Raw genomic sequence first — 14,756 nt, 5'->3', positions numbered from 1 at the left:
CATAATGATAATGACGTTTTCCCACACAGACACCACTGGGAGTACGGGCTATCGCCCTCCTCCACGCACCAAGGAGGTGCTCATCAACCAGCAGGTGGTTAAGCTCAAGTACTGCTTCACCTGCAAGATGTTCCGACCTCCACGGACCTCCCACTGCAGCTTGTGTGACAACTGTGTGGGTGAGATATGGAAACATGTTGACATTTAACAAACATAGCACTATAACAGAGGTGTCCAAAGGGCGGCCGGTAGGCCATTTGCGGCCTGCAGCTATTTATTTAACGGCCCTCAGCACATTTTAAAAATACTATTAAAAATGTTTTTGAAGAAGAAAAAATGCAAAGTTGACTCTCATAACACAGAAGCTGGCATGCAGTCTGTTTTTTCTTTATTAGTTGTTGTTAGTCAAAAAATAATAATGAATCAAAATGTTGTCATGAATTAAGTCTCCAATGACTTCACAGCACATGTTCTACTTTGAAATTTTTTTGGAGGAAATACTTCATATTTTGTGTGTTTGCGATATAAAAAAACAAAGTTTTCTTTGACAAAGAGTGCATAAATCAAACAAATAAAAACACATTAAAAAAAATATCAAAACTTGAAATTGACAGAGCAGTGGTTCTCAAACCTTAATCACCAAGTACCACCTCAGAAAACATCTGTTGGCTCTCCAAGTACCACCATATTGGCAAACAATGAAATATAGTAGCGTAGTAGATCTAAGTATTTCCTAAAAAATAAGGGAGAGGTTTTATTTAACAAGTTTGTATGTATTTTGCTGGACACTATTACATTACATATCGTTTGAACAGTCACACTGTTTAAATATAGGAAAATTAAACATACTTTTTTCAAGTGATTCTTTGGCGTACCAATAGATACAGCCCGCTTACCTCTAGTGGTACCACAGTTTGAGAATCACTGATCTAGAGACTTACAGGAGAACTGCACTTTTTTGGAATTTTGCCTATTGTTCACAATTCTTATGAGAGACAAGAACACAAAAGCTTTTGGGTTTGTTTGCAGTTTAACATGTACATAATGGCTCGTTGTAGGTTGCTAACAATGCAGCTAATGGGAGCAATCGATTCTACCTCTAAATCACTTTAAAAATGCATTAAAGAAAATGCCAACAATACTTAATTTGGTAACCTGTATAATAACTAGAATGTAGCAACATTGTTATTGTAAGACCGACCACGGAGGAACTTTTTTTCTAGCGGACTAACACATCGGCATGCTTTGGTATAAGCCGTAAAAGCTCGCTACAGCAAAAGATAAACTAGCTTCTACGTCATCATGAATCGTGTTGACACTTGTAATGCACAACACTGCGATAAGACCAATCTGACTGACTGAAAAACATGAACAATCATATTACAGTATCTATAAAGTATTATACAGAGCTATACAGTAATAACAAGCATGACATGCTGCGTGTATCATGATTGATTGATTGATTGAAACGTTTATAAGTAGATTGCACAGTATAGTTCAACCAATCTGACTGACTGAAAAACATGAACAATCATATTACAGTATCTATAAAGTATTATACAGAGCTATACAGTAATAACAAGCATGACATGCTGCGTGTATCTTGATTGATTGATTGAAACTTTTATTAGTAGATTGCACAGTATAGTACATATTCCGTACAATTGACCACTAAATGGTAACACCCAAATAAGTTTTTCAACTTGTTTAAGTCGGGGTCCAAGTAAATCAATTCATGGTAATGATCAATATAAAATGTGACTCACTCGATGGACAGTTGTCTGTTTGGTCCAGCTGGCCAGGGATGTTTTATCCGGTTTATCCATTGATGTCGAAATAGCCTGGCTCCAAGTTTTACATTTACAGCGTCAAAGTCACACTGACCTCACTCTTCCGGCTTCTGTCTGCTCCAAAGTTTCACCCTTCCGTTGTGCTCGCTTCTATAAGCAGTAGTTAATCATCCATATATTCAGTTTTAAAAAGTTACGGTTGTGAATCCTCATTTGTCCAATAATAGTCTGTTACCAAGTCTGCCATGATTAGAAAACACTCGCGTTTGTATCCGGAAGTAGGAGCGCACATTTGTTACCGGAAGTAGGAAGTGTGCTGCTATGGAAACGGAAATAAATGAGCTGAGGAATTCAGTGATTAAAGGGACCAAAATTAGGGTAAATATTGTACATATTACTAGACATGTCCGATAATATCGGACTGCCGATATTATCGGCGGATAAATGCTTTAAAATGTAATATCGAAAATTATCGGTATCGGTTTCAAAATTATCGGTATCGATTTCAAAAAGTAAAATGTATGACTTTTCAAAACGCCGCTGTGTACACGGATGTAGGGAGAAGTACAGAGCGCCAATAAACCTTAAAGGCACTGCCTTTACGTGCCGGCCCAGTCACATAATATCTACGGCTTTTCACACACACAAGTGAATGCCATGCATACTTGGTCAACAGCTATACAGGTCACACTGAGGGTGGCCGTATAAACAACTTTAACACTGTTTCAAATATGCGCCACACTGTGAACCCACACCAAACAAGAATGACAAACACATTTTAGGAGAACATCCGCACCGTAACCCAACATAAACACAACAGAACCAATACCCAGAACCCCTTGCAGCACTAACTCTTCCGGGATGCTACAATATACACCCCCGCTACCCCCCCATCCCCAACCTCCTCATGCTCTCTCAGGGAGAGCATGTCCCAAATTCCAAGCTGCTGTTTTGAGGCATGTTAAAAACAATAATGCACTTTGTGACTTCAATAATAACAGCTATACAGGTCACACTGAGGGTGGCCGTATAAACAACTTTAACACTGTTTCAAATATGCGCCACACTGTGAACCCACACCAAACAAGAATGACAAACACATTTTAGGAGAACATCCGCACCGTAACACAACATAAACACAACAGAACCAATACCCAGAACCCCTTGCAGCACTAACTCTTCCGGGACGCTACAATATACACCCCCGCTACCCCCCCATCCCCAACCTACTCATGCTCTCTCAGGGAGAGCATGTCCCAAATTCCAAGCTGCTGTTTTGAGGCATGTTAAAAACAATAATGCACTTTGTGACTTCAATAATAAATATGGCAGTGCCATGTTGGCATTTTTTTCCATAACTTGAGTTGATTTATTTTGGAAAACCTTGTTACATTGTTTAATGCATCCAGCGGGGTATCACAACAAAATTAGGTATAATAATGTGTTAATTCCACGACTGTATATATCGGTATCGGTAATTAAGAGTTGGACAATATCGGAATATCGGATATTGGCAAAAAAGCCATTATCGGACATCTCTACATATTACATATTGTTATGAATGTGTCTGTTACTACATTATATATATATATATATATATGTGTATATATATATATATATATATATATATGTGTGTGTATATATATATATATATATATATATATATATATATATATATATATATGTATGTATATATATATATATATATATATATATATATATATATATATATATATATATATACACACACACTTGCAGCGTGTATATAAAATGTTGATGGAGGGTTTTGAAATTGCTTTAGAGGGCTTTGAAGGCTACAAGAGTAGCGCCCATTAGCCGCATTTTCCAAGCGTTTATTATCATCTCTAAAATCCTAAAAAAAAGATGTGTGTTCTTGTCTCTCATAATGATTGTGAACAATAGGCAAAATTCCCCAAAAAGTGCTCAAAAAATAATAATGAATTTAGATCAATAGTGTTTTGAATTATTGACCTACTTAAGGCTCCAGTTACTTCACATCAAATATTCCACACTGACATTTTTTAGGGGGGGAAATATTTCACTTCAACATTTTTATGACTAAGACCCTTATGGGTCAACTTGAGGGGAGCCCTAAAGGTTAAACATTTTATTGAGTGTGTGGCCATCTGTGGAAAAAGTTTGGACACCCCTGCACTATACTGTTCCTTGATATTCTATTACATTGACCTGGCCGTGTTTGTCCCACAGAGAGATTTGACCATCACTGCCCCTGGGTGGGCAACTGTGTGGGGAAGCGCAACTACGGTTCCTTCTACACCTTCATCGTCTCCTTGTCTTTTCTCACGGTGTTCATCTTTGGTTGCGTGACCACGCATCTTGCCCTGAGTAAGGACAGCCCGAATCAGCATGTTTACTTGTGGACACACAAAGCCCTTACAGGAAGTGAAAATGGAAGGAAACATATTAGAGGGTGTCAATTATGATAAATTATTTATTATCATATTTAGTTTGTTATGTTTTTTAATCACGTAAAACAAATTTGTAATCAGTAAAGTTACTGTCTTAGTATGCCTGTAACTTAAGTCACCCTCTTCTTGTGCTTGACTGAGCAATAATATGTAGGTGGGCGAAATTTGAGATCTCACTATGTCATGAGATGACTAAGTGGCTTTAAATAATGGGGGTGGGGTGAATTCTAACAAAAAACTGTGTAAAATGTAAGGGGTGTGAATCTTTGGACACCTAACAATTCAATCCGATTCCTGGTGTGACAATTCGATTCAGAATCAATTCTCGATTCAACACGATTTTGAATTTGAATTTATTGGTGGTGTTTATACCAAGGCTAGTATCAATATATGATCAATACTAGACTGATTAGATTGATATTTTTATTTTGTCAAATGCTTTTTTGTTGTTTTTGTTAATGTTTACAAACTTAAGGCATAATTCCTTGGACACAGGAGGACTTTAAAGGGGAACATTATCACAATTTCAGAAGGGTTAAAACCATTAAAAATCAGTTCCCAGTGGCTTATTTTATTTTTCGAAGTTTTTTTCAAAATTTTACCCATCACGCAATATCCCTAAAAAAAGCTTCAAAGTGCCTGATTTTAACCATCGTTATATACACCCGTCCATTTTCCTGTGACGTCACATAGTGATGCCAACACAAACAAACATGGCGGAAAGAACAGCAAGCTATAGCGACATTAGCTCGGATTCAGACTCGGATTTCAGCGGTTTAAGCGATTCAACAGATTACGCATATATTGAAACGGATGGTTGTAGTGTGGAGGCAGGTAGCGAAAACTAAATTGAAGAAGAAACTGAAGCTATTGAGCCATATCGGTTTGAACCGTATGCAAGCGAAACCGACGAAAACGACACGACAGCCAGCGACACGTGAGAAAGCGAGGACGAATTCGGCGATCGCCTTCTAACCAACGATTGGTATGTGTTTGTTTGGCATTAAAGGAAACTAACAACTATGAACTAGGTTTACAGCATATGAAATACATTTGGCAACAACATGCACTTTGAGAGTGCAGACAGCCCAATTTTCATAAATTAATATATTCTGTAGACATACCCTCATCCGCGCTCTTTTCCTGAAAGCTGATCTGTCCAGTTTTGGAGTTGATGTTAGCAGGCCAGGGAAGCTAGGGTCGATATTCTTCTCTTGATCATCTTCGGTGGCATAAGGGACGGTGTGAGCCAAGACACCAGGGGGTTTAGCTCGCTCGTCTGCGGGAACAAACTGCCGCCATTGCTTGCCGTGCTACCGAGGTCCCTAAATTGCTCACACACTCCGGCAGATTCAATGGGGGTCTGGCGGCAGATTTCTTTAACTTTATCGTTGGAAATTCATCTGCTTTGAGTGTCGCAGGATATCCACACATTCTTGCCATCTCTGTCGTAGCATAGCTTTCGTCGGTAAAGTGTGCGGAACAAACGTCCAATTTCTTGCCACTTTCGCATCTTTGGGCCACTGGTGCAACTTGAATCCGTCCCTGTTCGTGTTGTTACACCCTCCGACAACACACCGACGAGGCATGATGTCTCCAAGGTACGGAAAACAGTCGAAAAAAACGGAAAATAACAGAGCTGATTTGACTCGGTGTTTGAGAAAATGGCGGCTTACTTCCCGATGTGACGTCATGTTCTGACGTCATCGCTCCGAGAGCGAATAATAGAAAGGCGTTTAATTCGCCAAAATTCACCCATTTAGAGTTCGGAAATCGGTTAAAAAAATATATGGTCTTTTTTCTGCAACATCAAGGTATATATTGACGCTTACATAGGTCTGGTGATAATGTTCCCCTTTAAGGGTAAACACCAAAACATTTAAATGAGTAATAGGTATTAGTTTAGTTTATGTGTACTATTACATTTGTTTTGATCAATAATATGTATTTGTTAAAAGGGAATAATAAATAAATAAATATTGTGTTGAAATTGTTAAACTGTCGGTGTTGGTATTGGTATCGGCCGTCTCACTTATGGATGATGGGAATTCAGCAGAATTAAACCCTGATCTGAATATCCCTACTCGTTAAAAAATAACTTCAGGTTCTGTCATTAAATCAGGTTTAAAACATGAGATAATGTTGCATATGCACGTGTACGAGACATGTGGTTGACAATCAGGAACGCCAGTGTTTCCTCTAATCTGTTTTACTGAGTTTAACATTTAATCATGACAAATACAGAATGTACATTAATCGGTTCTCTTAATCCACTGTTGGTAACATATAAATGAAACATACAAATGAAAATACCTCAAGTTGAGGGCTTTTCTCACCATTTTTGTTAGGTGATAAATTAATTACAGATCATAGTTAATTTATTGCTCATTTTTCTATCGTTTGACAGCACTAAAATATAGTTACTTGACCTGTTATGACATCACGCTTGTCCGTACAGTTTATATAACAACAACGTATTGTCTTCTAGGAGCTCAGGACGGGAAAGGCCTGTTTTTTGCCCTTCAGCAGAGTCCTGGCAGATATCCTTTACATCAAAATGTGCCCTATGTCCATTTTATAACTTGCATCTACCCTCCTTGACCCAACCCTGCACTGCCGTGGAGCTCGTAATATGTTTTTTCTCAGTCTGGTCCATACTGGGCCTCTCAGGCTTCCATACATACCTCGTTGCTTCCAACCTCACCACAAATGAAGATGTGAGTGCATAAACCAAAAGCCACATTTATACGGAAGTGTTATCGTGGCCAAAAAAAAATGCAGATCTCAATCTGTGTGTGTAATCAGATCTACATGCCCGTGCTGTAATTTGTATGTTTGTGCTTATGTAGATGTGTGTGAGCGTGTGTGTAAAAGCAATCTGTGTGTCCGTGTTGCAATTTGTGTCTGTATTTTAATTTGTGATGGTAAAGACGCTGAATTTAGCTTCCCATTGGATTGGTGAGCGATATTGAGAGTCGATACCAGACAAATACTTTTTACTTGAAATGTCATTATCGTTGAATAATTTCTCACTACTGTAGTGAAAAAACCCCGGAAAAAAAACACTTTTTAAATTTAAAGTCAAAGTCCCAACGATTGTCACACACACTGGGTGTGGTAAAATGTGTCCTCTGCATTTGACCCATCCCCATGTTCACCCACTGGGAGGTGAGGGGAGCAGTGAGCAGCAGCGTGCGCAGCGCTCGGGAATCGTTTGGTGATTTAACCCCCAATTCCAACCCTTGATGCTGAGTGCCAAGCAGGGAGGCAATGGGTCCCATTTTTTGTGGCCTTTGCTATGACTCGGCCGGGGTTTGAACTCACGACCTCCCAGTCTCAGAGCGAACACTCTAACCACAAAGCCACTGAGATTTGTTTTGTTGACAAGTTATTGCATATACCGGTAGTATTCTATCCATAACGTGAATATGCAATTTCAGGAGAAATTGCGTGTGAATGCTGTATGTACGCAAGGCGCGGAAATGCGCGAGCTCCCAATATGCGCAAGTCGAACCGAAATGCTAACAATAGACAGTTAGAATGTAAGTAAAGCAGTGTTTTTCAACCACTGTGCCGCGGCACACTAGTGTGCCGTGAGATACAGTCTGGTGTGCCGTGGGAGATTATCTAATTTCACCTATTTGGGTTAAAAATATTTTTTGCAAACCAATAATTAAAGTCTGCAAATGATGTGTTGTTGTTGAGTGTCGGTGCTGTCTAGAGCTCGGCATAGTAACCGTGTAATACTCTTCCATATCAGTAGGTGGCAGCCGGTAGCTAATTGCTTTGTAGATGTCGGAAACAGCGGCAGGCAGTGTGCAGGTAAAAAGGTGTCTCATGCTTAAAACCAAAAATAAACAAAAGGTGAGTGCCCCTAAGAAAAGGCATTGAAGCTTAGGAAAGGCTATGCAGAACAAAACTAAAACTGAACTGGCTACAAAGTAAACAAAAACACAATGCTGGACGACAGCAAAGACTTACTGTTGAGCAAAGACGGCGTTCACAAAGTACATCCAAACAAGACATGACAATCAACAATGTCCCCACAAAGGATAAAAACAACTGAAATATTATTAATTGCTAAAACAAAGTAGATGCGGGAAATATCGCTCAAAGGAAGACATGAAACTGCTACAGGAAAATACAAAAAAAAAAAAAAAAAAAAGCCACCAAATAGGAGCGCAAGACAAGAAGTAAAACAGTGCACACAGAAAAACAGCAAAAAACTCAAAATAAGTCAGGAGGGTGATGTGACAGGTGGTGACAGTACACCTACTTTGAGACAAGATTTGTATTGATGCATGCTTGGTTATGGTTTAAAGTCATATCCAACAATTGCGACAACAACTTTTTACTGTCAACTGAGTTTCGTTTTTTAACGATTTCTGCTGGTGGTGTGCCTCCGGATTTTTTTCAACGCAAAAAATGTGCCTTGGCTCAAAAAAGGTTGAAAAACACTGAGATAAAGTACCAAGTTATATGACTCCGAGGCGTACACATGCAAAATTAGCTATAAAAAAAAAAGCTACAATGCTAACATGAACTGTTCGCATGCTCACAGTTAGCATGTGTCTTATACTAAGTTATATGACTTTAAAGCAGGGGTGTCCAAACTTTTTGACTCGGGGGCCACATTCGGCTAAAAAATTTGGCTGGGTACCAAAAGCCCGACTACATGTAAAGTTACAATGAATATGTATATTACACAGACATATGTATATATATATATATATATATATATATATATAGCCTATACATATATACAGTATGTATGCATATTATATTAATATATATCATGTATATGTGATATATATATATATATATATATATATATATATATATATATATATATATATATATATATATATATACACAGGTAAAAGCCAGTAAATTAGAATATTTTGAAAAACTTGATTTATTTCAGTAATTGCATTCAAAAGGTGTAACTTGTACATTATATTTATTCATTGCACACAGACTGATGCATTCAAATGTTTATTTCATTTAATTTTGATGATTTGAAGTGGCAACAAATGAAAATCCAAAATTCCGTGTGTCACAAAATTAGAATATTACTTAAGGCTAATACAAAAAAGGGATTTTTAGAAATGTTGGCCAACTGAAAAGTATGAAAATGAAAAATATGAGCATGTACAATACTCAATACTTGGTTGGAGCTCCTTTTGCCTCAATTACTGCGTTAATGCGGCGTGGCATGGAGTCGATGAGTTTCTGGCACTGCTCAGGTGTTATGAGAGCCCAGGTTGCTCTGATAGTGGCCTTCAACTCTTCTGCGTTTTTGGGTCTGGCATTCTGCATCTTCCTTTTCACAATACCCCACAGATTTTCTATGGGGCTACGGTCAGGGGAGTTGGCGGGCCAATTTAGAACAGAAATACCATGGTCTGTAAACCAGGCACGGGTAGATTTTGCGCTGTGTGCAGGCGCCAAGTCCTGTTGGAACTTGAAATCTCCATCTCCATAGAGCAGGTCAGCAGCAGGAAGCATGAAGTGCTCTAAAACTTGCTGGTAGACGGCTGCGTTGACCCTGGATCTCAGGAAACAGAGTGGACCGACACCAGCAGATGACATGGCACCCCAAACCATCACTGATGGTGGAAACTTTACACTAGACTTCAGGCAACGTGGATCCTGTGCCTCTCCTGTCTTCCTCCAGACTCTGGGACCTCGATTTCCAAAGGAAATGCAAAATTTGCTTTCGTCAGAAAACATGACTTTGGACCACTCAGCAGCAGTCCAGCTCTTTTTTTCCTTAGCCCAGGTGAGACGCTTTTCGCGCTGTTTCTTGGTCAACAGTGGCTTGACACGAGGTATGCGGCAGTTGAAACCCATGTCTTTCAAGCGTCTCTTGGTGGTGGATCTTGAAGCACTGACTCCAGCAGCTGTCCACTCCTTCTGAATCCCCCCCACATTTTTGAATGGGTTTTTTTTCACAATCTTGACCAGGGCACGGTGATCCCTATCGCTTGTACACTTTTTCTGACCACAGTTTTTCCTTCCATTTGCCTCTCCATTAATGTGTTTGGACACAGAGCTCTGAGAACAGCCAGCCTCTTCAGCAATAACCTTTTGTGTCTTTCCCTCCTTGTGCAATGTGTCGATGGTTGCCTTTTGGACAGCTGTCAAATCTGAAGTCTTCCCCATGTTTGTGTAGGCTTCAGAACTGGACTGAGAGACCATTTAAAGCCCTTTGCAGGTGTTTTGAGTTAATCAGCTGATTAATTTGTGGCACCAGGTGTCTTCAAAATTTAACCCTTACACAATATTCTAATTTTGTGACACACGGAATTTTGGATTTTCATTTGTTGCCACTTCAAATCATCAAAATTAAATGAAATAAACATTTGAATGCATCAGTCTGTGTGCAATGGATAAATATAATGTACAAGTTACACTTTTTGAATGCAATTACTGAAATAAATCAAGTTTTTCAAAATATTCTAATTTACTGGCTTTTACCTGTATATATATGTGTATGTATATATATATATATATATAATATATATATATATATATATATATATATATATATATATATATATATATATACATACATGCAGTGTATATACAATATATTTTTATACAGTTTTGAACTTAGTGTACTTATATATGTATTATATATGTGTAAGCAATTAAATACATTTGATATTGAAATCACTACACTAACTTCAGTTTTTTGTATTTATTACAACTATGTGCTGTGAGTGTTCTGTGATCACGTTTACATAGCTGTTTTTACACGTAATGTGCGATGGCAATGTAACGGATTTATATGTTATTTAAAAAAATAAATATATAACTAAATAAATAAATTAAAAAAAAAAAAAATTCTATATTTGTTGGTTGGTGAGTGATCTCCATCTTGCTATGGCGTTCCACAATGCACCTGCTGTGAACCTGTTTTATTTATTTATTTATTTATGTATTTTTTATCGTGCTCAGTTTGTGTTGTGTTGTGTTGTGCTTGCTCGTTTCTCTTGTGTTATCTTTTAACCTGCCCATTGTACAGCAGCACTTTGGCTACCCCTATGGTAAATTTTTAAAGGTGCTTTATAAATAAAGTTGATTTGATTTGGTTATAGATAGTTTATACTATGAGTGGGAAAAGCTGTTTGTATTCGGTCATATAAATAAATGGATGCTGTTCTCATGTCCCATCCAAATAAAACTCTTTGGCATTGACCATCGATACTGTCTTCGCCCGCAAAAGGGTGGCAAAATAGCTCGGTTGGTAGAGTGGCCGTGCCATCAACTTGAGGGTTGCAGGTTCGATCCCCGCATCCGCCATCCTAGTTACTGACGTTGTGTCCTTGGGCAAGACACTTTACCCACCTGCTCCCAGTGCCACCCACACTGGTTTAAATGTAACTTAGATATTGGGTTTCATTATGTATAGCGCTTTGAGTCACTAGAGAAAAGCGCTATATAAATATAATTCACTTCACTCCGAATCAATCCACAAGAGACCACATTGAGGCAAAAACACTCATCAGGCTAATCTTCTCGTTAAACTTGTGATGTAATATTTGTTTTAAAAAAATTAAAAAAAGATTAGCCTATGTCAAGTATTGAGTTATATGACTCTGAAGTAAACATCTGCAAAATTAGCAAAGAAAGTTAGCACATGTCACGTACAAAAGTATATGACTCTGAAGTGTGTGGTGGTGAAATTGGCTAAAAATGTTAACATTCTAATGCATTAGCAGTAGCACTAAAGTTAGCAGAGGTCAAGTACCAGTTATATAACACTGGGGTAAACATTTTTTAAACTAGCCAAAAAGTTAGCACGTTAATAATAACATTAACATGTGTGTAGCATGAGTGTTAGCTTGTGTTATTGTGTGAATGCTTGCATTCACACAATAACCTGATCAATCAATGGACTAAAGGTTTTACAAATCACTGTTTTTTAAATTTTCAGGGTATGTAGGATGATCTAGACAAGATTTGAGAACTTTAAGTACCGTTGTTATTAATGTGAACCTTCACTAAAGTGGTCCAAATGGTGGGAAAAAAAGGGTTACAAAGTGACTTAATTTCATTTTCACAAATAGATGAAAAGTTTCACAAACCATAAGCGTTGTTATAGTGAATATTTGCACAAAGTTTATATTCATGTTTTTGTTACCTTGTTGTTTTTTTGTTATTTGAAACCTTAGTAGTGACAAAATTATTCAGTGATCATAACTTTTCAAGTAAAAAGTATCAGTTTAGTATCAGTATCGCCCACCATTCGAATCGGAACCTAACGTCAGCCTTGTTAATATCACGGTTTGTAGTTGCCGACTAGTTGTGAGTGTAGGCAAAGGAACGCGGAAGTTGCAGACAAATCTTTCCTACACTTACAAATTGCTGCACGCACGCCAATCAGGCAAGAGTTCTTGCTTCACATAAAGTTAAACGGACGCACATTTGTTTTCACAGACACACAAATCGCAACATGGGCGCACAGATTGTTGTTATACACACACAAATTAGAACACGGACACACAGATCTGATTACACACACAGATTGAGATACGCATTTGCCAATTGTTTCACTACAATGTCATTAAACGCATTAAATCATATCTATTATGAACTAAAAGCTGCTTGTTGTATTTCAGATTAAAGGTACTTGGTCCGGAAAGAGTGGTGTTGAAGATGTCACTAACCCATACAGTCACAGTAACATCTTCATCAACTGTTGCTCAGTGCTTTGTGGACCCATGCCGCCCAGGTTAGATACATCCATTACCATGTATGCATACCAGAAACATTACTACTTAATGGCAACCCTTTTTTTCCCCCACCCACCGCAGTTTGATCAACCGACGAGGTCTCCTGCCTGCAGACGAAGCTCTTCAGACCAGCACAGACATTGAAGTGCCGTCCGCGTCCACTAAAAACGAGATAAACGTGGTAGGATATTTTATCAAGCTGCAACGCTAGACTGAAGCATAGTTTATTGCTTTAGCTTGTTATATCTCTTGTTCTGTACGCTGTGTCTGCATGCTCGGTGCAAAAAACCCTACACACTATGTGTCAAAGTCAAGGCCTGGGGGCCAGATCTGGCCCCCAAATGAATTATCTATGGCCCCCCGGGATGATATTTGATTAGTATTAGAACTGACCCGCAGGCCACAGCCGCCTGCTGTTGTTTTGCACGCACCAATACTCCATCAGTGTTGGTGCTTGGAAATTTTAAAATGGGGTCCCTCGAGTCATAAAAATGGGGTCCCACAGTAAATTTTTGGGTTCCCACTTTTTTGTAAGCGTTTTCAAAACAAATGATAAATGTATGCATTATCCTGTTATATCTCACATTCTATATTGTGTTTTGGAAAAAGGTTGTCATAAACGTTACTTAATTCATAAAAAAAAATAATACAAAAGAAAACAAATTTGTATGCATATGAAAATGTATTCAGTTATAAAAATTAATTAACTTTCTTTCCTTCATGGATCTAAACTTTACCGCTGCCGGTATTTTAAAATATATTTTTACTGTAATATTCTCAGAATGTGTTTGTTCTATTTTTGGCCAAAGTAAGACAAAGAAAACAATCTGAAGTTGTCCTTATTTTTTAGTTTTAATGCCATTATTTTAATAGTCCGGCCCCGCGTGTGCACAGATTTTCCTCCATGCAGGCCAGGCCCTGAGCTAAAATGAGTTTGACACCCCTGCCCTACACCACAGAGCTAATATTCCTTGTGCACTCTCTTACAAAAAGAGCGCCACTGCCACCTATGGTCGTCGCACTGTGCCTCCCTGGGGGGTCCGCCCCACTATTTGAGAAGGATCGAGCTCGACACACCGCGATCCGTTGTTTAGCATCAGAATCGGCTTCATTGGCCAAGTATGTTTAACACACAAGGAATTTGACTTGGAAGGCTTTGCGCTCTTGTTCAATGTAAACAATAAATGTTGAGTAAAAATACAAACAAGTACTTAAATAACTAATATGTGCAAGGCTAATAAATAGTAGTGAAGTAGTAAATAAAGCAATACAAAAAGATGATGACCTGAACATGAGTTAGTACATTCGCAGTGATGGGTCCATAGAGAACAATTACTTCGGTGGGACAATTGCAACAGAATAGGGATAATATGATTATGGGTGTCCGGATCCGATACCAGCAAAAAACAAGTATCGTATGATATCGGCTTGCATTTAAATCATCCGATACAAACAGTCCTGCAGCGTGTTTACTTATGCAAACCTGGACAGCCAGTTAACATCTAAATGTCTCCCAAAAATCACACAAGGTTGGTCTTTCCTTGTATTTTAGTGAAGAAACCTACAAAAGGTAAACATCGTAGACTATAGGCTCCTTGGAGCTAGCAGCTACACAACAGCTAAGCACACAAGCAAGACATATGTAATAAGTGACCTTATTGAACAATATTGCGGTCTAAAAAACACAACATTTGTTAATATAAAGGAGAGGGTTACTTACAGATCTCCAAGGCAAAAGTGGATTAGAAAGTCCAGTAACAAACATGTCCGCATCA

General features: G+C 38.3%; 1 protein-coding gene across 1 annotated transcript in view; it reads left to right on the top strand.

Annotated features, from left to right (window-relative positions):
• Window positions 1–14,756, top strand: part of LOC133577407 (palmitoyltransferase ZDHHC18-B-like) — a 28,686-nt gene that overhangs the window by 4,946 nt on the left and 8,984 nt on the right. The window contains exons 3-8 of the mRNA XM_061931213.1: window positions 30–179; window positions 4,020–4,157; window positions 6,729–6,780; window positions 6,855–6,957; window positions 12,868–12,980; window positions 13,063–13,162. Of these exons, the coding sequence (XP_061787197.1) occupies window positions 30–179; window positions 4,020–4,157; window positions 6,729–6,780; window positions 6,855–6,957; window positions 12,868–12,980; window positions 13,063–13,162 (656 nt within the window). The remainder of the gene's footprint in view (window positions 1–29; window positions 180–4,019; window positions 4,158–6,728; window positions 6,781–6,854; window positions 6,958–12,867; window positions 12,981–13,062; window positions 13,163–14,756) is intronic.

This window comes from Nerophis lumbriciformis, linkage group LG37 (genome assembly GCF_033978685.3).
Source record: "Nerophis lumbriciformis linkage group LG37, RoL_Nlum_v2.1, whole genome shotgun sequence".
NCBI classification, from domain to species: domain Eukaryota; kingdom Metazoa; phylum Chordata; class Actinopteri; order Syngnathiformes; family Syngnathidae; genus Nerophis; species Nerophis lumbriciformis.
This window is presented reverse-complemented; position numbering and strand designations above follow the sequence as displayed.